This window comes from Pan troglodytes, chromosome 1 (genome assembly GCF_028858775.2).
Source record: "Pan troglodytes isolate AG18354 chromosome 1, NHGRI_mPanTro3-v2.0_pri, whole genome shotgun sequence".
Classification (NCBI taxonomy): domain Eukaryota; kingdom Metazoa; phylum Chordata; class Mammalia; order Primates; family Hominidae; genus Pan; species Pan troglodytes.
Genome location: NC_072398.2, coordinates 205,649,314 through 205,675,603, shown reverse-complemented (window position 1 = coordinate 205,675,603; position 26,290 = coordinate 205,649,314). Strand labels below are relative to the sequence as shown.

At 42.6% G+C, this 26,290-nt stretch overlaps 3 protein-coding genes and 1 non-coding gene across 20 annotated transcripts in view; 1 reads left to right on the top strand and 3 right to left on the bottom strand.

Moving 5' to 3' along the window:
* The window catches only part of LOC134807381 (uncharacterized), a 35,860-nt gene extending 33,064 nt beyond the window's left edge, over positions 1–2,796 (bottom strand). For 9 of the 15 annotated variants that reach the window (XM_063784551.1, XM_063784562.1, XM_063784535.1 and 6 more), the window contains exon 1: positions 918–2,796. In XM_063784551.1, coding sequence (XP_063640621.1) covers positions 2,028–2,708 — 681 coding nt within the window. In that variant the 5' untranslated portion in view covers positions 2,709–2,796 and the 3' untranslated portion in view covers positions 918–2,027. The remainder of the gene's footprint in view (positions 1–917) is intronic. The other 6 variants (XM_063784567.1, XM_063784570.1, XM_063784544.1 and 3 more) reach the window with 1 other exon arrangement.
* Positions 2,166–26,098, top strand: TMEM50A (transmembrane protein 50A). 3 transcript variants are annotated; one of them, XM_024353606.3, is made up of 7 exons: positions 2,166–2,334; positions 4,352–4,457; positions 6,824–6,936; positions 15,483–15,550; positions 16,730–16,822; positions 20,626–20,686; positions 24,400–26,098. In XM_024353606.3, the coding sequence occupies exons 2-7, from the start codon at positions 4,365–4,367 to the stop codon at positions 24,443–24,445; spliced, it is 474 nt and encodes a 157-aa protein (XP_024209374.1). In that variant the 5' UTR covers positions 2,166–2,334; positions 4,352–4,364; the 3' UTR covers positions 24,446–26,098. The 3 variants fall into 3 exon arrangements, with proteins under 3 accessions (XP_024209374.1, XP_024209376.1, XP_024209375.1); XM_024353607.3 differs by lacking the exon at positions 2,166–2,334 and adding an exon at positions 2,361–2,695; XM_024353608.3 differs by lacking the exon at positions 16,730–16,822 and having other exon boundaries at positions 2,194–2,334.
* LOC112207616 (small nucleolar RNA U13) lies at positions 10,110–10,213 on the bottom strand. The gene has a single exon (XR_002942038.1). It is a non-coding gene; the product is annotated as a small nucleolar RNA U13 (small nucleolar RNA).
* LOC107971361 (RH-like protein IC) overlaps positions 26,096–26,290 on the bottom strand; it is a 31,584-nt gene continuing 31,389 nt past the window's right edge. Inside the window, exon 5 of the mRNA XM_024357060.3 lies at positions 26,096–26,290. The gene's annotated coding sequence lies outside the window, so the exon portion shown is untranslated.

Here is a 26,290-nt window from a genome sequence, read left to right as displayed (position 1 = left end):
AAAACCAATACCTATAATATTCCTGGCTAGTACTCTTCACATCTATATCATCAAAAACAAAGAAAGGATGTGAAACTGACACAGCCAAGGGGAGACTAAGGAGACATAACAATTAACTGTAATGTGGTATTCTGGAGGGGATCCTGGAACAGAAAAAGACATTAGGCAAAAAACTAAAGAAATCTGAATAAAATGTGGATGTCAGTTAATAATAATGTATCATATTAGTCCAGTAATTGTAACAAATATACCACAATAATGAAAGCCATTAATTATAGGGAAAATGGAGGGATTAATATGGGTGGCTGGCTTTTGCTATTTCTAGCAGCTCCGTTTTATCTACAAAAGACAAACATTCATTAAGTCCCAAAAAGGTAAAGAATGACAAATTAAGCATGTATCTTATTAATAAGAGTAATATAAAGATGCTCACTCATATTTATAAACATTTGACAATCATGTTAAGGCCAGAAAAGAGAAAAAAGGGTAGGGGCAAAAAACGCAAAGAGAAAGGAGTTAGTATCTTTTCTCCCGCAGTCATTAGCTATTAAAAGAGAATGTTTGTTTAAAGCTGCTCAGAGCTGGTAAACTAATGTTAAGTCACTAACGGGAATTTAAAAGGTTTCATTAAGAACTGCCTGCACTAGATTCCTCCACCCTGAGACATTAAACCATCACGATAAACCTCCTGAGTGGTAAGAACGTGTCCATTTAAAAATAGGCTATAGATTGCCATGCAGTTTTATCTACTAATCGGCTAATGCACCGCCAAAAACAAACAAAAAAACCCAAAGGGATATAAGTTTCATCCATCAAAGGAAACAACAGTCACCTTGGTTCCCATCCCACTCATATACTGCCGCCGTACATGTCAATCAGATGAACCTGTGCCTATCCCTTAACGACAATTGACCCACCTTTTTGACTGAAGTGAAAGGGGGTTCTGCTCCGCGACCACTTCCTGGATCTCCCCCTCCACCCTCTGTGTTCTTTCGGGTGCACCATCGGGTCAAAGCCGCAGCAACGCCGTCTCTGTGTGATCGCATGTGCACTTCTGCACACGACCTTCCCCCGAGAGTGACCAGCTACCGGACAGGCACCAAGGAGGGCTACCGAGCACCCCCCGGACCGGCGGCTGCAGGATCGCGAGCGCCTCCGCTAGGGAGACCGCACGTTGCGCCTGTGCTTCCTGCGGTGGCGCCTTCTGCAAGGAGACCTCGACCCTGCTCCCTCTCTGGGGCTGGATCTGACTCCTTGACGGTGATTCCAGACGCGAGACCCAAACTGACGGCTTCTAGAAGAGGGGCGAGCCTGGCCACAAGTCTTTCACGTAGCTAAGTCATCGTTGCTTCCGGCTTCTTACCGTTCTCCCCTTTGTAAACGGTTACCTCCCGAAAACCCAGGCTCTCCTCCAACAGTGGTTCTCAAGCGAGGCGATCTTCCCCGGGAGGGGATATTTGGCAAAGTCTGGGGGCATTTTTGGTTCACTGGGGCTGCTACTTGCATCCACTGGGTAGAGGCGGGGGATGCAGCTACACAACCTGCGAAGCACGGGACAGCACCCTCCCCAACCCAGACAGAATTAGCCGGCCCAAAACCTCAGTAGTGCCCAGGCTGACAAACCCTGCCTTAAACAAACAGCAAAGAAAGGCCAAGTCCCATAAGTGGGTCACCGCGCCGAGACTGGGGTCCACGGGACACCCCAGCCACGCCAAGCCGGGAAGTCCCCGCCTCCTGGAGCTGAACCCGCCCCTCTCCCAGAGGTGGAGCTGCGGGGGGCGGGAACAGGAACGGAGAAAATAAACAAGACTAAAAAGTCCTGAGTAGCGCTGTGTGGCCGCAAACCTGAACCCACCTTTTGCACCACGCGGGACCCGGCACTCTTCCTGCCACCCACACCTGAGACGGCTGCGGGGCCGACCCCAGTACTAGAAAACACTCGTCACCTCACTCAAGACGGGTACGAAGGCCAACGGACGCCTTCCTTTAGAAAGCTCAGCACACAGAGCAACTTCTCACGCCTACTCTCAAAGGGCGTACTCCAATCTAGCACTTCCGACGTCCAGCTGTGAACCCACAGCGGCGGAAAGCCCCTGAGCCCAGCGCCCAGGCATGCGCAGACGCGTTGGTGTGGTGGGCGTGGCTCCATCCGGCCCCGGCGCCCCGCCCTCCGCCCCGTGTCCGCATGCGCGACTGAGCCGCGGGGGTGGTACTGCTGCATCCGGGTGTCTGGAGGCCGTGGTCGTTTTGTTTTCTTGGCTAAAATCGGGGTAGTGAGGCGAGCCGGCGCGGCGCGACACCGGGCTCCGGAACCACTGCACGACGGGGCTGGACGTAAGTGTCGGGCGGGGAGTGGGGGCAAGAGAGTAGCGGCCGCAGGCTGGAGAGGCCTCGGAGCCGGGGCCGTCTGACGGGCTGGTGCCCACAGCACAGGCTCGTTGCCGCCACCCTCCCGGAAGCCGCAGACCCGGGCTGAGCCGCCGCGGACCTCTCCTCTCCTGGGTCCGGCGGCGCCAGGAGAAGGCGACGGCGTCCAGACCCCGCGAAGACGGAGAGGGGACCGCGCCCTCCCCCAGGACACCCCAGGATCCCTGGAAAATCCCCCGATCCCCCACTTCACAGCTGGACAAGCCGAAGCCCCGAGAAAGGAGCGTGCCCCGGCCGGCTCCCTCAGCGAGGGGTGCCCGGGCTAAAGGTGGCTCCCCCATCTTCCAGCGGCGTCCCTCGAGACCTAAAAGTCCCAGAGTTTGGAGGGCGGGGTCTGGCTTGAGCGTGCCAGTCGTCGTGCAAAGAAAAATGGATTCGGGGTGGGGCCATTGGGATGAACCGAAAATAACACTTATTGAATTGCAGTTCTTCCCTGGGAAGAATCAAATGAGTGCATTTCCTAAGTTGAACTTGTCCCAAAGGCATCTTAGCACTGGCTGTAATCATATATTTTAATATTTAATTTTTAAAAGAGAAGTTAAAAATGGGAGACGTTGCTCTTTTGTAGGGTGTCATATATTTGAACAACCATTATTGCTGGCTACAAAGTAACTTAAGGAACTCAAGTTCGCTGTGGGAGTTTGGGTGTTGTTATTCGCAAGTCATACGTATTTCAGGCTTTTTCATACTCTTAAAAAGAGATAACATGGCTGTTATCTCAGGTCTCTACTGCTCGGCTTACAGGAATGTTTTATATAATTTGTAAAGACAGCTTGGGTCGGCTATATTTAAATAGCAGTTGGATTTTTGTAATCTGAATTAATATTAACCACGATTCTGTGCTTGCTTTTGGCTGGAAACACACGTTAGGATCAGAGATAGGGATATTAAAGTGGATGTTCTTTATATAGAAATGACACCAAAAGGCAGGCTTGCAGAAAGAAAAATAATGAATGAAGTGAAAGGAAATGATGTGGGTAGAGGTAAGAACTGCAGTGCATTGTTTAATTTCTTGATTAAGTGTGAAGAAACACACGTTCTGTGATAAAATATGTAAATTAGAGAAATATTTTTCATTTGAATCTGTACTTCCACTCAGAGCCAAAGTTTATCACTTGTCTCTCTACTAATGTTAGTGCTTCTGGACTGTAAATATCAAATTCGTTTAATAAGTTGGGAATCAAAATGATACAAAAGAGCTCTTGTGGATTAGTAATCATATACTTGGTATTAAAAGTATCACCTAAACTAATTTAATACCTACTTAGAAATAATAGGATGTGACAGATTTTCAGGAGGAGGTCAACCAGTAGTTAAAATTTTTTCAATATTTGGAGACCCACCTTTGTTAATACTGCTTAAATATATCCAAACCATTTATTTCTATTTATTTATTATTATTTTTGAGACAGAGTCTTGCTCTGTCGCCCAGGCTGGAGTGCAGTGGCACGATCTCGGCTCACTGCAACTTTCAACTCCCAGGTTCAAGCGATTCTCCTGCCTCAGCCTCCTGAGTAGCTGGGATTATAGGCACCCGTCACCACGCCCGGCTAATTTTTGTATTTTTAGTAGAGATGGGGTTTGCCATGTTGGCCAGGCTGGTCTCAAACTCCTGACCTCAGGTGACCCACCCAGCTCAGCCTCCCAGATTGGTAGGATTACGGGCATGAACCACCACGCCCGGCCCCCAAACCATTTTTTACATTAAAAAAGATACTAAAGGAATCCAGATGTTACTTTCCAAAGTTATAATGTGGAAATTCATCAAAAACTAAATCAAATATTCTGAAGAAGTATGTGGAACCAAAATAAAGCATTTGTAATTTCACTTTTATCTAATTATTCCTGAGCTATTAATTATTTTTTGGGTTTGAAGCAAGTAAATGGAAGTACTTATTTAATTGTTTGTTTGTTTGTTTTTAAGTGACCTGAAAAAAATGTCTGGATTTCTAGAGGGCTTGAGATGCTCAGAATGCATTGACTGGGGGGAAAAGCGCAATACTATTGCTTCCATTGCTGCTGGTGTACTAGTAAGTGTCATTGATTATTTGGGCCTTATTTTTTGGTGCGTTTGTGTTTATGGGTTTTGAATTCTGCAGGATGTTTTAAAATATGTACTATTTATTTTATATTTGACCACTTTGACCATGTTGATATTTTGTTGTTTGTGGAGAGTTATTAGTTCCACTTTAAGAGTTTATGGTTTAAAATTTGATTACCAGAGTGGTTGGGTTGTTTTAACTGCATGGTAAAAATGGCATAATAAAACATTTGTTCATTATATGGATTATATCTCCTTTTAATGAGTATATTAAGGTACAAGGAAGTGTTTAAGACGCAGTCAGGTCAAAACCAGTCAATAGATGTGATTGCATTTCTCCATAATCCAGTTAACTTTCTTCTCAGTCTCAGGGAAAAAAAAGTGCTCGCTTTGGCAACACATACACTAAGATTGGAATGATACGAAGAAGATTAGCATGGCCCCTTAAAATTTTTTTTAAAAAAGCAAAAACAAAAAGGAAACTCATTAAAATACATTGTGTAGAAGTAATTTACAGAATAAAATTCTTATTTACACTTCAGATCCCTCAAGGGATCTGCTATTAGTTTTTTATGATCATATGGTGTCATAGGCTCTAAAGAGTAATTTTTTATTTTTATTTTTTGAGATAGAGTTTTGCTCTTTTTTGTTGTTGTTGTTGTTTTTGTTTTTTTTTGAGACGGAGTCTCGGTCTGTCGCCCAGGCTGGAGTGCAGTGGCGCAATCTCGGCTCACTGCAAGCTCCGCTTCCCGGGGTTCACGCCATTCTCCTGCTTCAGCCTCCCGAGTAGCTGGGACTACAGGCGCCCGCCACTGCGCCCGGCTAATTTTTTTGTATTTTAGTAGAGACAGGGTTTCGCCGTGGTCTCGATCTCCTGACCTCGTGATCCGCCCGCCTCGGCCTTGCAAAGTGCTGGAATTACAGGCGTGAGCCACCGCGCCTGGCCTTGCTCTTGTTTTAGTAGAGACGGGGTTTCTCCATGTTGGTCAAGCTGGTCTTGAACTCCCGACCTCAGATGATCTGTCTGCCTCGGCCTCCCAAAGTGTTGGGATTACAGGCGTGAGCCACCGCACCAAGCCATTTTTTCTTAAGCTTTAAGATTTATTTATTTTCGAGACAGGGTCTCACTCTGTCTCCCACGCTGGAGTACAGTGGTGAAATCACTGCTCATTGCAACCTCCACCTCCCGGGCTCAGGTGATCCTCCCACCTCAGCCTCCGGAGTAGCCTGGACCACAGATGAAGGCCACCACACTGGGCTAATTTTTGTGGTTTTTTTGTTTGTTTTTTTTGTAGAGATGGGGTCTCTCCATGTTGCCCAGGCTGGTCTCCTACTCCTGGGCTCAAGTGATTCACTGGCCTTGGCCTCCCAAGGTCCTGAGATTACAGGCTATTGCACCTGGCCAAAAAGCTTTGAGTTTTTAGTCTATGAAGAAAATATCTTAAATACATTGAGCTGAGGGTAAAAAGAAAGGCATATGTACTCATGCTAGCCATTAAAAATGTTATTAATCGAGTATGGATCTGTCTGTAACCTGATAAAAGTAATTTGACTAGCCTAAAATTGTTATTTTAAAATAATTGCCAGAAGATGTCAGTTCCCAGAGCTAACTGAGTCAGGGTTTGGTGTGGGGATAGGAAAGGGGGTTACTTTTAAAATCTTCTAGGCTACTTGTCAGAATTTGGTTAATATAATTTTATTGTAAATATCTGCTCAGATGATAAAAACTGTTTTTGAAGTTTTGGCGTTATTTTGTTATACCTTTGCCCTTGATAATATCTAGAGCCAAATTCAATTAGATAAATTGTAATCTGGTGTTTAAATTAAATTTAAAATCACACCTGAAACCATCTTTAGACTGCACTGGAATTCATCAAAAGCAGAACCTCAGAGCTATTATTTCACACCAAGAAGATAGCTAAAATTCTGTGAACAATAGTTGTTCTCCATATTAATTTGAATGCTTTTTTCTTGATTTTGGGGAATATTTCTCTGGAAGCTTATCATATATCAACAGGACACTTCTGTCAGTTGGAATTTGAGTCACTTTTTTCCTTTCCCCCTCCACGAGATAACTGGTTTCTAGTTCACCAAATTAGATTACAAGGCTTTATTATGATAAAAATTAAATAATGATTGAAGTAGGCTTAGAGAAAAGTTACGTTAATAAATATAAATTGCTCTCAGATTTAAGGGTACCTAATCAGCTATTAGGCCATGTGCAAATTACATGTGGGAAAAAGCTAGAACATTTTTGAAATGTATTAAAAGGGATCTCCTCACTTAAATACCTTGCTTTTAGCCAGTGAGATACAGAATTGCTATGATTTCTCATTGGTATCACCTTTGTTTTAGTTTTTTACAGGCTGGTGGATTATCATAGATGCAGCTGTTATTTATCCCACCATGAAGGATTTCAACCACTCATACCATGCCTGTGGTGTTATAGCAACCATAGCCTTCCTAATGTAAGTGTCATCATAATTGGCATTACTTACATAGCTTGCCACAAAATAAAAATGTTTCAAATATAGTTGCACAGATTTAAAATTCTAAATATTATCAGATTAACATACTGGACATGATTTAAAAGTCACACAGTAGAGATGGACTTACACAGAAAAGCAGCAGTCCTCTTTATTCTTTTTGTGTACCTCTCCACTCCCTCCCAGCTTCTCTCAGCTATTCTTTTATTTTATACCCCCAGGGTTTATAGCTTTATATTTAAGTCAGAAACTGTATTTTGTCTAAGGGATAATTCTTTCAACAACGTTTATTAAGCTTTTATATTCCAGATTCTGCTCTAGGTACAAGACATAAAGTAGTTAATTAAACAGGAAAAATCCATGTCTTTTTATCATTTAAAATAAGTGCAAAGGAGAAAAAAATAGAGAAAGGAGATATGTGCAAATAAGTGCAAAGGAGAAAGGGATGTCAATAGGAGGGATAGAAATTTAAAAAAAAATTTTTTTTATAGAGAGGGTGTCTCATTATGTTGCTCAGGTTGGTCTCTTGGGCTTAAGTGATCCTCCCACCTCAACCTCCCAAAGTGCCAGGACTACAGGTGTGAGCCACCACACGTGGCCAGAAATTTTCAGCAGAGTCAGAGAAGGTCTCACTAAGAAGGTGACTTGGAGTAAAGACTTGACCAAGTGAAGGAGCTGACCAGGGGATGGGGATATATAAGAGAGGTTCATTCCAGGCAGGTGAAACAGCAAGTACAAAGGCTTTACGGCAAGGAGACCAGTATAACTGCAGTAGCAAGATCAAGGGAAGGAGAAATTGATGAGGTCAGAGAAGTGGTGGAGAGGGACAGATGGTATAGGGCCTTGAGAAGCATTATAAGAACTTTACTTTCAGCTGGATGCAGTGACTCATGCCTGTAATTCCAGCACTTTGGGATACCGAGGTGGGTGGATCACTTGAGCTCAGGAATTTGAGACCAGCCTGGGCAACATGGTGAAACCTCATCTCTACCAAAATACAAAAATTGGTAGAGCATGCCTGTGGTCCCAGCTGCTCCGGAGGCTGAGGCGGGAGGATTGCCAGAGCCTGGGAAGTCAAGTCGAGGTTACATTGAGTCATGATTGTGCCACTGCACTTCAGTCTGGGTAACAGAGCGAGACCCCATCACAAAAATAAGAACTTTACTTTCATTGTAAGCGTAATGGAAGCCATTGGAAGGTTTCGAGCAGAGGAATGAAATGACCTTATATTTTAATAGAAGCATTCCTGTTGAAAAATTTTTAAAACCAGTAAACAAAATTTATTGCAGTGCCAAACAGAATAAGCACCATGACTCTGTGCTTCTCAAATTTATCAATGTATTTTGAAAATATTCTTGTATTCTTAACAGTTTCTCAAATTCATAAAATCGTTTAGTTTGCTTCATACTTGGGCTATGACTTTGTTATTTAGTATTGTTTTTTCCTATAGTTTTTTTTATCTTCTTTAATTAAGACGAGGTCTCACCTTGTTTGCCAGGCTGGTCTTGAACTCCTGGGCTCAAGCAATCCACCTGCCTTGGCCTCCCAAAGTGCTAGGATTATAGGTGTGAGCCACTGTGCCCGACCTTTCCTGGAGTTTCTGATTGCTTTTTTTTTTTTTTTTTTTGGTGGTTGTTGGTAGAAAGAATATATATTTTCTTTAGGATTCATTTCATTCTTCTTGAATGCTGCAGTTCTAATTTGGACAGTTACTATGTGGACTGTAGTAGCCTTGTTCAGTTTTTTGTTTTTCCTAGAGTTTCTTGCTGCCTTTTCTTTGTTTTCTTGCATTTTCTACTATTATCACATCTTTATTTTTTTCCCAAATTCTCAATTATATTCTTTAATGTATTATAACCTCTTTTGTTTTAGAAAGCAACATCCCAGAAGCCCATATCTGTCTGTTTCATTATGAATTGATGACTGTGTAAGGCTGCTGCAGCACTGTCACCATGGGACTTCCCTCCTCTGTTGATCAGGGTTGATCAACACCACATCTTCTTTTTTTTTTTTTTTTTTTTTTTGGATACAAGAAGTATTTACTTTGGCCGGGCATGGTGGCTCACGCCTGCAATCCCAACACTTTGGGAGGCCAAGGCGGGCAGACCACCTGAGGTGAGGAATTTGAGACCAGCCTGGCCAACGTGGTGAAACCCCATCTCTACTAAAAATAATTTAAAAAGGCTGGGCGCAATGGCTCACGCCTGTAATCCCAGCCCTTTGGGAGGCCGAGGCAGGCAGATCACGAAGTCAGGAGATCGAGACCATCCTGGCTAACACAGTGAAACCCTGTCTCTACTAAAAATACAAAAAATTAGCCGGGTATAGTGGCATGCGACTGTGGTCCCAGCTACTCGGGAGGCTGAGGCAGGAGAATCACTTGAACCCAGGAGGCAGAGGTTGCAGTGAGCAGAGATCATGCCACTAAACTCCAGCCTGGGCGACAGAGTGAGACTCTGTCTCAAAAACTAAAAAATAGCCAGGCACGGTGTTGCGTGCCTATAGTCCCAGCTACTCGGGAGCCTGAGGCACAAGAATCACTTGAACCTGGGCAGCAGAGGTTGCCGTGAGCCGAGATCACACCACTGCACTCCAGCCTGGGCGACAGAGGGAGACTCCGTCTCAATACATTTAAAAGAAAAAAGTATTTGTTTTAGTTTGTTTATTTATTTATTTATTTTTTTGAGATGGAGTTTTGCTCTGTCACCGAGGCTGGAGTGCAATGGCATGATCTCTGCTCACTGCAACCTCCACCTCCCAGGCTCAATCGATTCTCCTGCCTCAGCCTCCCCAAGTAGCTGGGATTACAGGCACATGCCACCATGCCTGGCTGGTGTTTGTATTTTCTATAGAGACGGCTTTCACCATGTTGGCCAGGCTGGTCTTGAACTCCTGACCTCAAGTGATCCGCCCGTCTGGACCTCCCAAAGTGCTGGGATTACAGGCGTGAGCCACCACACCCGGCCAATATGTTTTCTTAGAATTCTCATCTCTTTATCTTTTTATTTTATATTCCAATCTGTTAAACATTTTTGCATTTCAGTTCTCATGTTTTAATTTCTAAGGGCCTTTTTTTGTTTCCTTAATTATGAATGCTTCCTTTAGGGATCAACTCTCTCTGTGGGCCTTTCTTTTTTTTTTTTCTTTTCTTTTCATGTTAGACGTGTAAGGTGCTGATGTAAGAACAAGGTTTGAGGGAGGCACATCTCAAACATGCACGTGAACACCCAATCATCATGCCTAAGAACTACAAAAGAATCAGGTTTTCCTTTTAAATTAAAAAAAAAAAATGTTTTAGAAGTAGGGCCTTACTTTGTCACCCAGGCTGGAGTGCGATGGCATGATCATAACACACTACTGTCTCAAAATCCTGGGCTTAAGCAGTCCTCTGGCCTCAGCCTCCCCAGTAGCTAGGACTACTTGCACATACCACCACACCCAGCTATTTTTTAAAGAGTTTTTTTGTAAAGACAGGATCTCACTATGTTGCCCAGGCTGTTCTTGAACTCCTGGTCTCAAGTGATTCTCCTGCCTTGGCCTCCGAGAGTGCTGGATGATAGATGTGAGTCACTGTGCCTCTCTGCCTTTATTATTTTAAAAATGTAATATAAAATGCATTCTGGCCAGGCATGGTGGCTCACACCTGTAATCCCAGCACTTTGGGAGGCCAAAGTGGGCGGATCACTTGAGGTCAGGAGTTCAAGACCAGCCTGGCCAACATGGTGAAACCCTGTCTCTACAAAAAAATACAAAAATCAGCCGGGCATGGTGGTGCATGCCTGTGGTCCCAGCTACTCAGGAGGCTGAGGTGGGGAATCACTTGAATCTGAGAGGCAGAGATTACAGTGAGCCAAGATCGCGGCACTGGATTCCAGCCCAGAGTGAGACTCTGTCTCAAAACAAACAAACAAACAAACAAACAAAACGCATTTAGTGAGATACATAAAGTGCACAAGTCATATATACATCTCAACAAATTTTTACTTATATATACACCCATGTAAACAGCATCTAGATCAAGATTTAAAACATCACCCCAGAACATTCTCAATCAGCACTTCCATCACACCTGTATAGCCCCCATCCTGACCTCTACCATTGTCCATCAGCTTTCTGTAGACCTTTTTTTTTTTCTTTTGAGGTAGGCTTTCACTCTGTTGCCCAGGCTGGAGTGCAGTGGCATGATCTCGGTTCACTGCAACCTCTGCCTCCTGAGTTCAAGCAATTTTCCTGCCTCAGCCTCCTGAGTAACTGGGATTACAGACGCCCACCACTGTGCCCAGCTAATTTTTGTATTTTTAGTAGAGACAGGGTTTTGCCATGTTGGCCAGGCTGGTCTCGAACTCCTGACCTCTCAGGTGATCCACCTGCCTTGGCCTCCCAAAGTGCTGGGATTACAAGCGTGAGCCACCATGCCCGGCCTTCTGTAGACTTTTAATTTAGGTTGTAGAGTCATCTCATACAGGCTTCCAGGTAATCCAAGTTGAAAATTACACACATTTTTAAATTTTGCTACAGTTACTTAAGTGTAAACACAGTAACTTGTATTTTCAGAGTAAAGCAAGTGGCTAAGGGCAGCCAGTTTGACTGTGCCTGGCGTGGAGTCAGTGCCAGAGTAGTTATTCATTCGCAGAAGTAAAGGTCTGACTTCAGAAGCCACTGATAGCAAAGGGCTGTGGTCTTTTTCTTTGAAGTTCAGCCAGTATGCAGCTATTTCTAGTTCTTTCCATTTTGTTGCAATTTATTTTATCGTAATAATGATGCTGTTAGAATTCTTTTAGAAAGCTGACACCTAAATTTCAACATTGGTTTAGATTTAAAAGTTTTATTTTTGTGATTGTATTTTTGTCCTGCTTTTGTTCTCAGATCTTTAACAAATTATTTTGTTCCATTTTGAAGCAGTAGCAAGTCTGATTATGGAGGGGCAGTATAGCTGTATATGAGCTTGAATGTACTATTCAAACGTGTTTCTTGCTAAACTTACATTCTGTTGCATTAACATAATTATAGCAGAGCTGACTTCATGTCTTTAAATGTTTATCATCTATTTGGCTTCAGTTTACATCTTTTTATTATAGTGTCAGATAGTGTCAGGCCATAATTTTAAACAAAAACTGTTAGTTAATTATAATTCAAATGGGTAGGAGTCCAAAAGCAGCTATTCTTTCATTAATGACTTTATTATTTTTTCTCTTATTACAAAAGTTCTCTGATTTTGTGGCTTTAAAAATGTTAATACATGTTCTGTGTATTACTCTGTATTTTTTAATTTTAAAAATGTGGGGTACGCCGGGCACGGTGGCTCACGCCTGTAATCCCAGCACTTTGGGAGGCCGAAGTGGAAGGATCTCGAGGTCAGGAGATTGAGACCATCCTGGCCAACATGATGAAGCCCCGTCTCTACTAAAATACAAAAAATTGGCTGGGTGTGGTGACACGCGCCTGTGGTCCTAGCTACTCAGGAGGCTGAGGCAGGGGAATCACTTGAACCCGGGAGGTGGAGGTTGCAGTGAGCTGAGATTGTGCCACTGCACTCCAGCCTGGCGACAGAGCAAGACTCCATCTCAAAAAAAAAAAAAAAAAAAAAGTAGCATATGCCAATAAGCAAAAACGAAGTTGCCTATAATCTCACCAAACTATAACATTTTGACAGATATTCTACCAGTGTTTTCTTCTGTTTTCTCTTTCTCTAACACACATCTATATGTTTTAAAAGTAATATTTAACTCTTCTCCACTTCCTTTCCTCTTCCTGGAAAAATTCAGTCCAAAAACTATTAGGTGAGGTCAAGCATGCCAGGCATCCTCTATAGAAAGACAAGTTGTGGTGGCCCAGAGCAGGCTGCTGGGCTCAGGCAGGGTGGGAAGGGGCAGCTCAGCATGGGCTCAGATCCTGAGCAGGGTGAGGAGGGGATCCATGCAGCGGAGCGCGGGATGGAAGAAGGCAGCCCTACATGGGATGCTGGAGTCTGAGCAGGGTGAAGAGGCTGTCCAGATGGGGCAGGGGAAGCAGTGTGGCAGCTCTGTCCGCTAAGAGTGCCCAGAACAGCTACACCCCAACACCAGGAGCACACCTATAGCCCCCAGTTATGGAGCATCATGTTGACAAATACCAGACGTTTCAGTAAAAAGATTATTTAACTAGTAACTTTTCTATAAATTGGAGAACATACATAAAAATAGTCATAGCAGAGAACAAATAGAGATTGTTCATTCCAAAGTGTCCCTAATAGTGAAGACAGGATTGTGGTGGCTCACAGAGGGCTCTGAAGTTTATTCAGATGGCTCAGCAAGGAAAACAAGAGCTGAGAACCAGTAACCCAAGAACATTTATTTGTGTTTTACTTTTAAATACGAAACCTGTTTTTAACGTATCTATTTTATATACAAAATAATTTAGTACTGTACAGAGATCACTGAAAATAATTGAGTATTTTGATCATTCTGAAACTTAGATTTGTATGAATAAATTAAGACATCATATTACTGTGAAAAAAACTAGGATTCCTATATTCATTTTTTTTTTTTTTTCATAGATACAAGGTCTTACTATGTTGCCCAGGCTGGTCTCAAAGTCCCGGGCTCAAGCAATCCTCCTACCTTGGCCTTCCAAAGTGCTGAGATTACTGGCACAAGCTACCAGGCCTGACCTAAACACATTTATTGAGCACCTACTATGTGCAAAGCCCCTAGCCTTGTGCTAGGCATTGAGAATGAAAATGAGAAACAAGACAGACAATGGCTCCTGTCCTCATGAAGCTTATATTCTAGTGTTAGACACACACAACTAAATGGGTATATATATCATAGGTATAATGTTTTGTAACTTTAACTTGATGTATTGTGAACGTTTTCCCATGACATTTGGAATGTTTGAAAGGATACTTCTAAAGAAAGCAAGCCTATCTCAATTTAGAGTGGTATACTATGAAAAGTTAGTAAAACACTTCTTATGTTTAGAGCCTGTATCATGGATTTAAAAAACAAGATTTTACCACTTGAATCTCTATTCGATAATGTCTTCAGAGCAAAAAGTTATTGTGTTGTTTGAAATATAATGATTTCTCCAAACATTTGACATCAGTACAAAATTACTACAAAAAAATTTATTCCAAAGCCAATTTTAAGAAATATTTGGATTATCTAGGGCCCATTTTCTCCCTTTGCCATTGCCATACATGAGTACATGTTATGTCTGATATATACAAATGGAATATCAGATAGAACCAAGCGAAATTATCTTTTTACCTGTTCCAATCTTAGCAAAAGAAAATTTTGAGAATTTTGTTCCCGATTTTTTTTTTTAAGAGATGGAGTTTCACTCTTGTCGCCCAGGCTGAATCGCAATGGCGCGACCTCAGCTTACCACAACCTGTTTCCCGGGTTCAAGCAATTCTCCTGCCTCAACCTCCCGCGTAGCTGGGATTACAGGCATGCGCCACCATGCCCAGCTAATTTTGTATTTTTAGTAGAGATGGGGTTTCTCTGTTGGTCAGGCTGGTCTTGAACTCCTCACCTCAGGTGATCCGCCCACCTTGGCCTCCCAAAGTGCTGGGATTATAGGCATGAACCACCATGCCCAGCCTCGTTCCCAAATTTTAACAATCCAGACTCACCTGAAAGACTTGTTAAAACTCAGATTTCTGGGCCCCATGCCCAGAGTGTCTGCTTTGCTAGGTTTGGGTTAGGGCCAGAGAATTTTCTTGTCAAATAGGTTGCCAAGTAATGCTGATTCTGCTAGTCTGGGGCCCATGACCACTGCTCTAGAGAGTATCTGGCCGGGCTCAGTGGCTCACACCTGTAATCCCAGCACTTTGGGAGGCCGAGGCGGGCAGATCACAAGGTCAGGAGTTCGAGACCATCCTGGCTAACACGGTGAAACCCCATCTCTACTAAAAATACAAAAAAAATTAGCCGGGCATAGGTGGTGCATGCCTGTAGTCCCAGCTACTCGGGAGGCTGAGGCAGGAGAATGGCGTGAAACCTGGGAGGCAGAGGTTGCAGTGAGCTGAGATCGTGCCACTGCACTACAGCCTGGGAGACAGAGCAAGACTCTGTCTCAAAAAAAAAAAAAAAAAAAAGGGTATCTGGTTGAGGAGACCAGTCATATGAACTCTTTACTCAAGAACTGAAGGCTTATGAGCCAGGTGTGGTGGCACTTTGGGAGGTCAAGGCAAGGAGGATCTCTTGAGACCAGGAGTTTGAGACCAGCCTGAGCAACATAGCGAGACTTTGTCTCTACAAAAAATTTTTAAAAATTAGCCGGGCGTGGTGGTGCACACCTGTAATCCCAGCTAACTCAGGAGGCTGAAGTGGGAGGATCACTTGAGCCCGGGATTTCAAGGCTGCAGTAAGCCATGGTTGTGCCACTGCATTCTAGCTTGAGCAACAGAGTGAGACCCTGTATCTTTAAAAAAAAAAAAAAAAAAGACTTTCAGGCCTAACCTTACATTTGAGAAACTGTAGATTATTGTTTCTGGTAATTGGTGTCATGGACCCTGATTTCTTGGTTTTATTTTATTCATACAGGATTAATGCAGTATCGAATGGACAAGTCCGAGGTGATAGTTACAGTGAAGGTTGTCTGGGTCAAACAGGTAAATAGGTGCAAACAGCATCTTATTATACATGCTGAAATCCTTAAGATGAGAATTTCACATGGAAATACCACTTTTCTATTTGTTTTAATATATCTGTGAGTAACAGCTTATTATTTTGAATCTATTTTATGTTTTGGGCTTGAAATTGGGAATTAATATATAACATTCTATTTGCTGTGCTTTATTGAGCTGTAGGCAGTGTTTTTATTAAAATGTATTTATGCAAATTAAAGAGGCCCTATCAGAATTCATTTTAGGCAGTCATGACTCCATTTATTATTTATAGCAAATCTTCATAAACATGTTAATGTGATTTGAAAGTTGCCTGTCCTCCTCTGTTAACATAATTTTAATGCAACCTTCCTAAGTTCTAGTCACAGTAAATTTGAATTTATTTTGCTGCCTAACTTCCCTGAAAGTGAAATATGGTAGCTTTGAGATTCGTATATCACTGAATGTGAATTTTTTACTGTATGTCTGTGTTACTGTTTGAAAGTACTCTTGGAAGATCTGGGAGCGGCCGGGCGCAGTGGCTCACGCCTGTAATCCCAGCACTTTGGGAGGCCAAGGCAGGCAGATCACAAGGTCAGGAGATCGAGATCATCCTGGCTAACACAGGGAAACCCCGTCTCTACTAAAAATACAAAAAAATCAGCTGGGCGTGGTGGTGGGCGCCTGTAGTCCCAGCTACTCTGGAGGCTGAGGCAGGGGAATGGCATGAACCTGGGGGGTGGAGCTTGCAGCGAGCCGAGATTGCACCACTGCACTCCAGCCTGGGAAACAGAGCAAGACTCTGCCTCAAAAAAAAAAAAAAAAATGTGGGAGCATTGTCTATATAAAAGCATAAGGAGAATGAGCCTCTAAATATGGTGAAACAGATTTTATGAGATGTTTTATAGGAAGGTTGAGTATAGGTTTTCTCAGTGTTGGCAGTTGGGGAAAGTAAGTATATGCACTTATACAGACTCATAAATAATTTTTAAAAATCTATACAGACCAACCAAGAAGAAAAAGGCCAACAGGTACACTGATGATGTTTAACACATCCTTTACTGTTCTCACATCAGACTTTAATGGCAGTTGCACTTTTTTTCTGTTTGGGTTTTGTTTTCTTTTTGAAAGTTAATTGTACTGCCCTATAAGAAAGAATTCTGGTAAAATATTATTTCTTTCAAGGTGCTCGCATTTGGCTTTTCATTGGTTTCATGTTGGCCTTTGGATCTCTGATTGCATCTATGTGGATTCTTTTTGGAGGTTATGTTGCTAAAGGTAAGAGAAAACATAGGCTACAATTTACTTCAGTGGAATACTGGAATTTTGCATTAAAGTTGGTTATTTTAGAATAAAACTTTTTTCCTATAGATGGGCCAACTACTAGTGATGCATTTATATCTGGGACCCCCCACCCTCCACTGACAGTGTTTGGTTTTCTTTGTCTTATGTATTTTTAGTATTCCTTTCTTCAGTCATTTTTCTTCTTATCCAGAGCCTGGAAGGGATGAGACAGCTCTAAACACTGCTTTTCTTTGGCTTCCAAAAATCTCAAAAGCAGAACATATGTTATCTAGCTAGTTAGCAAGCTTTGTTTCTTTTTTAGAGACAAGAGTCTCACTATCACCCAGGCTAGAGTGCAATGGCATGATCATGGCCCACTGCAGCCTCAACCTCCTGGGCTCAAGCCATCCTCACACTTCAGCTTCCCAGGTAGCTAGGGCCACAGGCACACACAACCACACCCAGCTAATTTTTAAATTTTTTGTAGAGATGGATCTTGCCATGTTGCTAAGGCTGGCCTTGAACTCCTGGCCTCAAGCCTGGCCTAACAAGTTCTGACTTTCAGAATATCTGTGCAAAGCTCTAACATCCCAGAATTGAGATTTATTCAGTTAAGCCTCCCTGGTAATATGATGTCACCTTTCAGACAGAAAAGTAAACTAACATTTAATATACATCCGCTATATAAGGCCACTTTAAGGCAAGCTCAGGAAAAGGTATACTGTTAGACCCTGGGAGAAATTTCACCTTGAGGGACCCTAGAAAAATAGAAAACCCATTTAATGGTCCAGGTAAAATTGCTATGGCTGTCATAGTAAAAATACAGTATTAATGATTTATAAAAACAGGACCAGGTTATATATATTCTGCTCATATTTTAACACTTATTTGAATAAATTGTAACTTTTAGATTAAAATAATGTTTCCTAAATTTTTATTAAAATGATTTAATCTCATAGACGAGAGTAATAGATATTTCCAAATATTTGTATTTTTAATTTTATTTTAATTTTTTTTTCAGTTTTTGAGACAGGGTCTTGCTCTGTCACCCAGGCTGGAATGCAGTGGCACAATCTCAGCTTACTGCAACCTCCACCTCCCAGGCTCAAGCAATCCTCCCACTCAGCCTCCTGAGTAGCTGAGATGACGGGCGCATGCCACCACGCCCTGCTAGTTTTGTATTTTTTGTAGAGATGGGGCTTCACCATGTTGCCCAGGCTGGTCTCAAACTCCCGGGCTCAAGTGATCTGCCTGCCTCAGCTTCCCAAAGTGCTGGGATTACAGGTGTGAACCACTAGGCCTAGCCATGTGTAATTTATTATTAAAATCATGTTACCAAAATTGTAGAAAATAAAAAAGGGTGGGTGCAGTGTAATCCCAGCACTTCAGGAGGCCAAGGAGGGAGTACTGCATGAGGCCAGGATTTTGAGACCAGCTTGGACAACATAGGGAGACCCCATCTCTACAAATAATAAATATTTAGCCGAGTATGGTGACGTGCACGTGCGGTCCCAGCTACTCGGGAGACTGAGGTGAGAGGATCACCTGAGCCCGGGAGGCAGAGATTGCAGTGAGCTGTGATTGTGCCACTGTACTCCAGCCTGGGTGACAAAGTGAGACCCTGTCTCAAAAAAAGAGAAAAGAAAAAAAGAAAAAGAAGTAATAATTTCACCACTCTTAAATATTTTGGTTTATTTCCTTTTGTTCTCTTTTCTTATGTTTTTAGTTATTATCATAATTTTTATCCCGTTTGCATTTCACATGATATTATAAGTTAGTTGTTCTTTTGCTGCTATAAAATCTGTTTTTTATATGTATATTTGTTGCCCAGGCTGGAGTGCAGTGATGCGATCTCAGCTCACTGCAACCTCCGTCTCCCAGGTTCAAGCGATTCTTCTGCCTCAGTCTCCCAAGTAGCTGGGATTACAGGCGCCTGTCGCCATGTCCAGCTAATTTTTGTATTTTTAGTAGAGACAGGGTTCCGCCATGTTGGCCAGGCTGGTCTTGAACTCCTGACCTCAGGTGATCCACCTGCCTTGGCTCCCAAAGTGCTGGGATTACAGGAGTGAGCCACCACGCCCAGCCATATATATATTTTAAAATGTATATATTTTGAGTTTGAGACCAGTCTGGCCAACATGGCAAAACCCCATCTCTACTAGAAATAAAAATTAGCCAGCCATGGTGGCGCACACCTCCAATCCCAGCTACTTGGGAGGCTGAGGCACGAGATCTCTTGAACCTGGGAGGTGGAGGTTGCAGTGAGCTGCGATCACGCCACTGCACTGCAGCCTGGGCAACAGAGGGAGACCCTCTCAAAAATCAAAACAAGAAAAAAAGGAAAAAAATTACCTTTTATCATGGGAATTGCATAATGCTTATTCATTATAGAAAACTAAGAATGTAAAAGAACTCAAGAAAGTGAAATTACTGATAATTCTTTCCCAGATACAACTATTAATACAGGGCCCCTTTTTATAGGAATGTCTTTATCTCATAATTTTAGGCTATTTTCCTGAAAGCTTCTGGAGCAAGGTTATGTTTTGAGAATTATTAGCAGCAGATCTGTAATTTTATAAAGTTGGCTTTATAACATTTTTAGAAGCCATTCTGGTGGTAGTGGTTATTTAACGTGAAATAGTGGTGAAGACCTATGCAAACCATCTGTTATGTTAATCAGATTAACCAAAGCTGTTCTGAAATGAGAAAAATTTGACAGTTCACCTATTTATTGTGCCTCTGTCAATGAGCAGTCATTAACAATTCCAGTAGTAGAAATTTATGAGAATTTCAACTTCACTTCTAGATACAATCAGAAAAAAATGTTGCTCCAGCAGTCCTTCCAATCTTAGTTAATGGCTGGCTACTCTATCTTTCCAGGTGTTTAGGCCAAAAGCCCTGGATGGGGAAGGCCTGTCAAAGATGACACTTGTCTTCCTCCCACACCCCATATCCAATCTATCTGCAGATCATGTTGACTGTGCTGTAAAATATATCCTGAGTCTAACCACCATTTACCATCTCTCCATTGCTACCACCCTGGTTCAATCCATCATAATCTCTCACCTGATTTCCTGGAAGAGCCTCCTAACTGGTTTCTGTTTCCTCTCTTGCCTCCTTTAATCTACCCTCAGCACAGCAGCCAGAGGGATCCTCTTAAAATATGTCAGCTCAGATCACTTTTCTGCTCACAACCCAGTGGCTTCTCGTCTCACTCAGAGTAAAAATCAGAGTCCTCACTGTGACTGCCAGGTCTCCGCTGTCCAGTTGCCCTCTTTCTTTACCCTGTCCCTGCTCTTCCCTCTTGTGCCTACGTGGCTGTTCCTGTAATTCACTGGCGTGCTCCCTCAGGGCGTGTGCATGGCTTCTGCCCCACTTCCTGCGTGTCCTTACTCCAGTGTCACCTTCTCATGGGGTCTTCCTGGCCATCTGTGTCCGATGTCACACTACACTTCTCCACCTTTCCTGCATTATTTTATCTTCTTTTTATTCAGTATATTCTCTAGTTCCATGAGGGCAAAAAAAATTTTACCTGTTTGTTTATTGCAGTATCCTCAGCATTAAATAGGGCCAGCATACAGTATGTCCCCAGTAAATATTTGTTAAGTGAACTAAGGGAGCTATCATTTACTAAAGCCATGCTAGACTCTGTTACACATTATGTCTTTTAATACTCAAGCCAACCCTAATTCTAAGAAAAATCAATCTTCTAGGCAGAAAAACTGGTATTTGCCAATATATCTGAAACTAAATGTTTTGAGATCATAGCCCTCTAAACACTGCAATTATTTTTACAGAAAAAGACATAGTATACCCTGGAATTGCTGTATTTTTCCAGAATGCCTTCATCTTTTTTGGGTAAGTTTGTTTTGCATTCTTTATCTTATCTTTTTTTTTTTAAATGGCTTCTTTTATATCATTTTCTATATTTAGTTGCCTAATTACTCATCCAATGCCCCTCCCCCATGATATTTTCATAAAACATGGAGAGTAAGGTTGAGAAGGATATTTTAAATAGATGAGTTGGTTTGCTGCCAACCTTAGGAGCATATATTAATTTTTAAGATTGCTACCACGCCCCCTTTTAATGAGTGAGTAACTATGATTCATGAAGATTTAGTTATATAACACTGGTGATGTTCATTTTAAACTTAGATCTCTAACAGTTGCTTTAAGTGAAAGCCTGCCTAAAACCATTTATCCTTAAATTTTGGTTTCTGATATATTTTATAGTTCTTCTGTCCTTGATATCGTAGAGTTTGTGAGTGAGATTTGAGGTGTGGAGGAAAAGCCCAAACATTTTTTTATCCTTCCCTTTCAATTACAAATGAAAAGATGACGAAAACCTCTAAAAACCTCAAGGCTTTTATCAGTAATCTTCTCCGATGTTCATCTTTCCTAGAAATTTAGGCCTGCCCTTTTCTCTACCCATGCTGTTCCTCCAACCACCACCACCACCCCCTCCAGCCCCCACAACCTACCCCCGTCACTGGCTGAAAAACCCCACAAACAAAACAGCCCAACAGCTCTTAATCCTCCGCATCAGGAGTTTGTGTGTGTGTGTGTGTGTGTGTGTTTTTGTTTTGTTCTGTTTTGTTTTGAGACAGGAGTCTCAGTCTCTCACCCAGGCTGGAGTGCAGTGGCACGATCTCAGCTCACTGCAACCTCCGCCTCCCGGGTTCAAGTGATTCTCCTGCCTCAGCCTCCCGTGTAGCTGGGACTACAGGCACACGCCATCACGCCTGGCTATTTTTTTTGTATTTTTAGTAGAGACGGGGTTTCACCATATTGTCCAGGATGGTCTTGATTCCTGATCTCATGATCTGCCTGCCTCAGCCTCCCAAAGTGCTGGGATTACAGGCATGAGCCACCACACCCAGCCTGCATCAGGAGTTCTTTTTTTTTTTTTTTTTTTAGAGGGAGTCTCGCTCTGTCGCCCAGGCTGGAGTGCAGTGGCGTGATCTTGGCTCCCTGCAAACTCTGCCTCCCAGGTTCAAGTGATTCTCCTGCCTCAGCCTCCCAAGTAGCTGGGATTACAGGCACCTGCCAGCACGCCCAGCTAATTTTTTGTATTTTTAGTAGAGACAGGGTTTCACCATGTTAGCCAGGATAGTCTTGATCTCCTGACCTCGTGACCCACCGCCTTGGCCTCCCAAAGTGCTGGGATTACGGGCATGAGCCACCATGCCCGGCCAAGAGTTCTTAACCTTTATTCTTTCAGTAGCCTTCTGAAGGTGAGGTATCACCAGACATTTCCATATGCAGGAAATTGGTGTTTTGTGTATTTCTGGAAAGAGATAGTCTGTGGCTTTCATCAGATTTTCAAAGAAGTCCCTAATCCAAAAAAGGCTAGGAATCTGATGTATATTATAGGACTTTTCCTTCCCCTTCCCTTCCCACCCACCTCCAAAAAAGAAACAAAAATCCCATGTCTACTGAAGCCCTCTTGAAATAGTAATAGTTGCCCTTCAGAAAGAGCCACCAGTTGGTATTCACACCTATTCTATTCCATCACCAGGCATTTTTGCCATTTTGTAAAATCAGTTTGGAAATAAGAAAAATGTAAACTTAGATGTGACAAGATGCACAGCCTCTTTGGGTTATACCTTGTATCCTGTAAGCAGATTGAACCCCAGGTAATTTTGACAGTGTAGGAGGGACTGGTCCCTGGCTCTTGCCCAGGAAACTCTTCAGATTAGAGTTCATATCTTGTGACGAGTATTCTGAAGTTACAGCATCTCTTTTAAGCTATTTGGACAGTAGAGGCCTCTAATAACCAACTTCAGTTTTTCTTTGTTACAGCAGTAGATCCTATATTAACTAGAAGAGCAGAGATCTGGGATTACAGGCGCATGCCACCATGCCCGACTAATTTTTGTATTTTTTGTAGAGATGGGGTTTTGCCATGTTGCCCAGGCTGGTCTCAAACTCCTGGGCTCAAGCGATCCGCCCGCCTTGGCCTCCCAAAGTGCTGGGATTACAGGCATGAGCCACTGTGTCTGGCTCATAGCCCCCATTTCATTTGGTGCCTGGGACTGTGCACCAGCTGCCCCATAGAGCATGCAGGCAGGCAGCCCCATAGAGCATGCAGGCAGGCATCTGCACTCTGGCTCATCTAAGGCACCTGTGGGTAATGTGCCACCCTTGGCAATTGGCTTTCCAAAGCCTGGCTGTGTCCATTCCCTGCCTCCTCATGGCCAACCGTAATCTGGCCATGGTGGATTCTTCCTTGTTCTGTTAACACCTCAGGTATCATTTTATGCATACAGTTGCCCTCTTGCCTCTTTTAAATTGAAGCCTTAAGGACAACTGTAGACATTCCCACACCAAAACCCTAGACCAGGGGTGTCCAATTTTTTGGCTTCCCTGGGCCATATTGGAAGAATTGCCTTGAGGCACTCATAGAATACACCAACAATAGCTGATGAGCTTTAAAAAAAAATCACAAAATAAATCTCAGAATGTTTTAAGAAAGTTTACGAATTTGTGTTGGGCCTCATTCAAAGCTGTCCTGGGCCACATGTGGCCCACACTTTGTGGGCTGGACAAGCTTGCCCTGGACTGTAAGCTCTGTGAGGGCAAATTCCTGTCATACTAGTCTCCTGGGCTTTTCCAGAAGCCCCATGCTTTTTTATGCCTCTTTCCCCTTTGATGTACTGTTTCCTGTCCCCGAAACACCTGCCTTCATCATCCCGCTAGGTCTTGTTCCTACCAATCTCCCATTCAAACCCCTGTTTTTCCACAAAAGCCCATCTCAGATATTACCACCTCTGTAAATCCTTTTCTAACTTATTCAGGGCGACTGAATTCTGTGTTTCTGTGCCCCCTTAATACTTGGTATATAAGTCTCCTTCCCCAACCACCCCCACACTTACCACGTCACGTTAACAAGAATGAGAGCAATTTCAGGGCAGTGGCTTTGTATCTTATTTTATAGCCCTGGCACCAAAACAGTGTGTTGAATGAATTTGATAAAATCAGACGTATAGGGCTGGGCACGGTGGCTCATGCCAGTAATCCCAGCACTTTGGGAGGCCGAGGCAGGCGGATCACGAGGTCAGGAGATCGAGACCATCTTGGTTACCATGGTGAAACCCCATCTCTACTAAAAATACAACCGGGTGTGGTGGCGGTTGCCTGTAGTCCCAGCTACTCGGGAGGCAGAGGCAGGAGAATGGCGTGAACCCGGGAGGCGGAGCTTGCAGTGAGCCGAGATCGCGCCACTGCACTCCAGCCTGGGCGACAGAGCAAGACTGTGTCTCAAAAAAAAAAAAAAATCAGACATATAACGGTTACATAGTAAACACTGGTAACTTTTTAAAAGTCACAGGTGTCTTCAGTACTCGAAAGTTAAGGTTGTTGGGAATATGGTGGTTAATAGCACAGTTGAACATAATGGAAGAATTCACTGCCTTAGAATGATCAGTTTCTGTTTTGATACATTTCGTACCAAAGTTTCTTCTACAACTCATCAATTATTCTTTGTTGTTTGTTTCACACCATTCTCGAAATCTCACATACTCTTTTCTCAAATTCAGGGAGTCATGTGATATTTCTTGTTTTATTCACAGAGGGCTGGTTTTTAAGTTTGGCCGCACTGAAGACTTATGGCAGTGAACACATCTGATTTCCCACAGCACAACAGCCCTGCATGGGTTTGTTTGTTTTTTTACTGCTCACTCCCAACCTTTTGTAATGCCATTTTCTAAACTTATTTTTGAGTGTAGTCTCAGCTTAAAGTTGTGTAATACTAAAATCACGAGAACACCTGAACAACAACCAAAAATCTATTGTGGTATGCACTTGATTAACTTATAAAATGTTAAAGGAAACTTTCACATGAATAATTTTTGTCAAATTTTATCATGGTATAATTTGTAAAAATAAAAAGAAATTACAAAAGAAATTATGGATTTGTCAATGTAAGTATTTGTCATATCTGAGGTCCAAAACCACAATGAAAGTGCTCTGAAGATTTAATGTGTTTATTCAAATGTGGTCTCTTCTGTGTCAAATGTTAAATGAAATATAAACTTTTTTAGTTTTTAAAATATTCCATGGTCAAAATTCTTCCTCACTATAATTGGTATTTACTTTTACCAAAAATTCTGTGAACATGTAATGTAACTGGCTTTTGAGGGTCTCCCAAGGGGTGAGTGGACGTGTTGGAAGAGAGAAGCACCATGGTCCAGCCACCAGGCTCCCCGTGTCCCTTCCGTGGGAAGCTCTTCCGCTGTGCCTCTCATTCCAAGGGCAGGAAGATGTGACTCAGCCATGACACGTGGTTCTGGTGGGATGCACAGTCACTCCACATCCACCACTGAAGGAAAGGAAAGAAGGGCAGAGACTTGACACTCCAGTCTTAGACAGGGGACAATTTCTTTGTAGTTGTTCTGATAATAAACTGGGTTCCATGTTTCATTTCATCTGTGTACTGAACCACTAGCCTAATAGACCAGCACGGTCAACTAGAATGACAAACATTAGCTACTGGGAACTCTTGTTGTCTCTTCCTCTTCAGAACTGTTGTCCCCACAGGCTCCCCACCTCTGCAAGATGGGATACACTCTTCAGGACCACAGTTTGAAATATCTTTCATAAAATGTGCTACAATTAGCCTTCGGAATATTTGCTGGGTGATTTAAATGTGTGGGTCTCATTTCCATGCTAGCCATCGTCATCCGACAGTCTCTATGCTGTGAATATTGCCTGGTGATCAAGACTCTCCTCAAAGAAATGACTTGCTGTCATCCCACATGAACTCCTGATGTTTTTTCTACAAAGGTCCATAAAATGTGACAACTGGAGAAGATCTTAGAGGTTGAAGTCCACCTTCTCTTTTCACATAGGAGGGAACAGACCATGGAAATTTAAACGACTTCCTCACGGTCACAGAACTAGTTTTTTAATCCTCAGGCAGTGCATCCCCCCACCCTACAACTGAGCAGAACCTCTTTCCCCACAGTGCAATTCAGAATATGCTCAGGGAATGCCAGCCACCTTGTAAAACTGCTGGGAGAAAAGCATGATTCCCACAAGGACTAAGTATCAGTGATTTGTAATTTTCCTGTTTTGTATTATCTGCTTTGCTGATGTAGACAAGAGTTAACTGAGTAGCATGCTTTATTAAGCATGAGAAAGAATCTTAAGAATTGTCAATAAAATTAACCCAAAACTTTAATAATGTGTCTGTAACCAAGAAAATATTGATAGCATCATCCTAATGAAACTAAACATTTATTTTAAACTTATTAAATTGACTCAAACTAAGTTTTTAGTCTTTTATTTTTCAATATCAAATCTGTCTCTGACCTTGTTTCATTATACATAAGGAGACTTTGCTGTCATGAGCATTTCTCACGTACAAATGCAGGCAACAGTGAAAGGAAGTTGTCTTGTTTTTGAACAGGCCTTGTTTTTCTTGGATGCTTTTGCTTAAAATCCAACAGCCAAATGAGGAAA

Bases quoted from the DNA above. Each gene is read 5' to 3' on its own strand.
- TMEM50A (XM_024353606.3), top strand. From the start codon at position 4,365: ATGTCTGGATTTCTAGAGGGCTTGAGATGCTCAGAATGCATTGACTGG. The intron at 6,937-15,482 runs GTAAGTGTCATC...TTATTCATACAG, and splicing joins GCAACCATAGCCTTCCTAAT to GATTAATGCAGTATCGAATG. The intron at 20,687-24,399 runs GTAAGTTTGTTT...TTTTATTCACAG, and splicing joins AATGCCTTCATCTTTTTTGG to AGGGCTGGTTTTTAAGTTTG.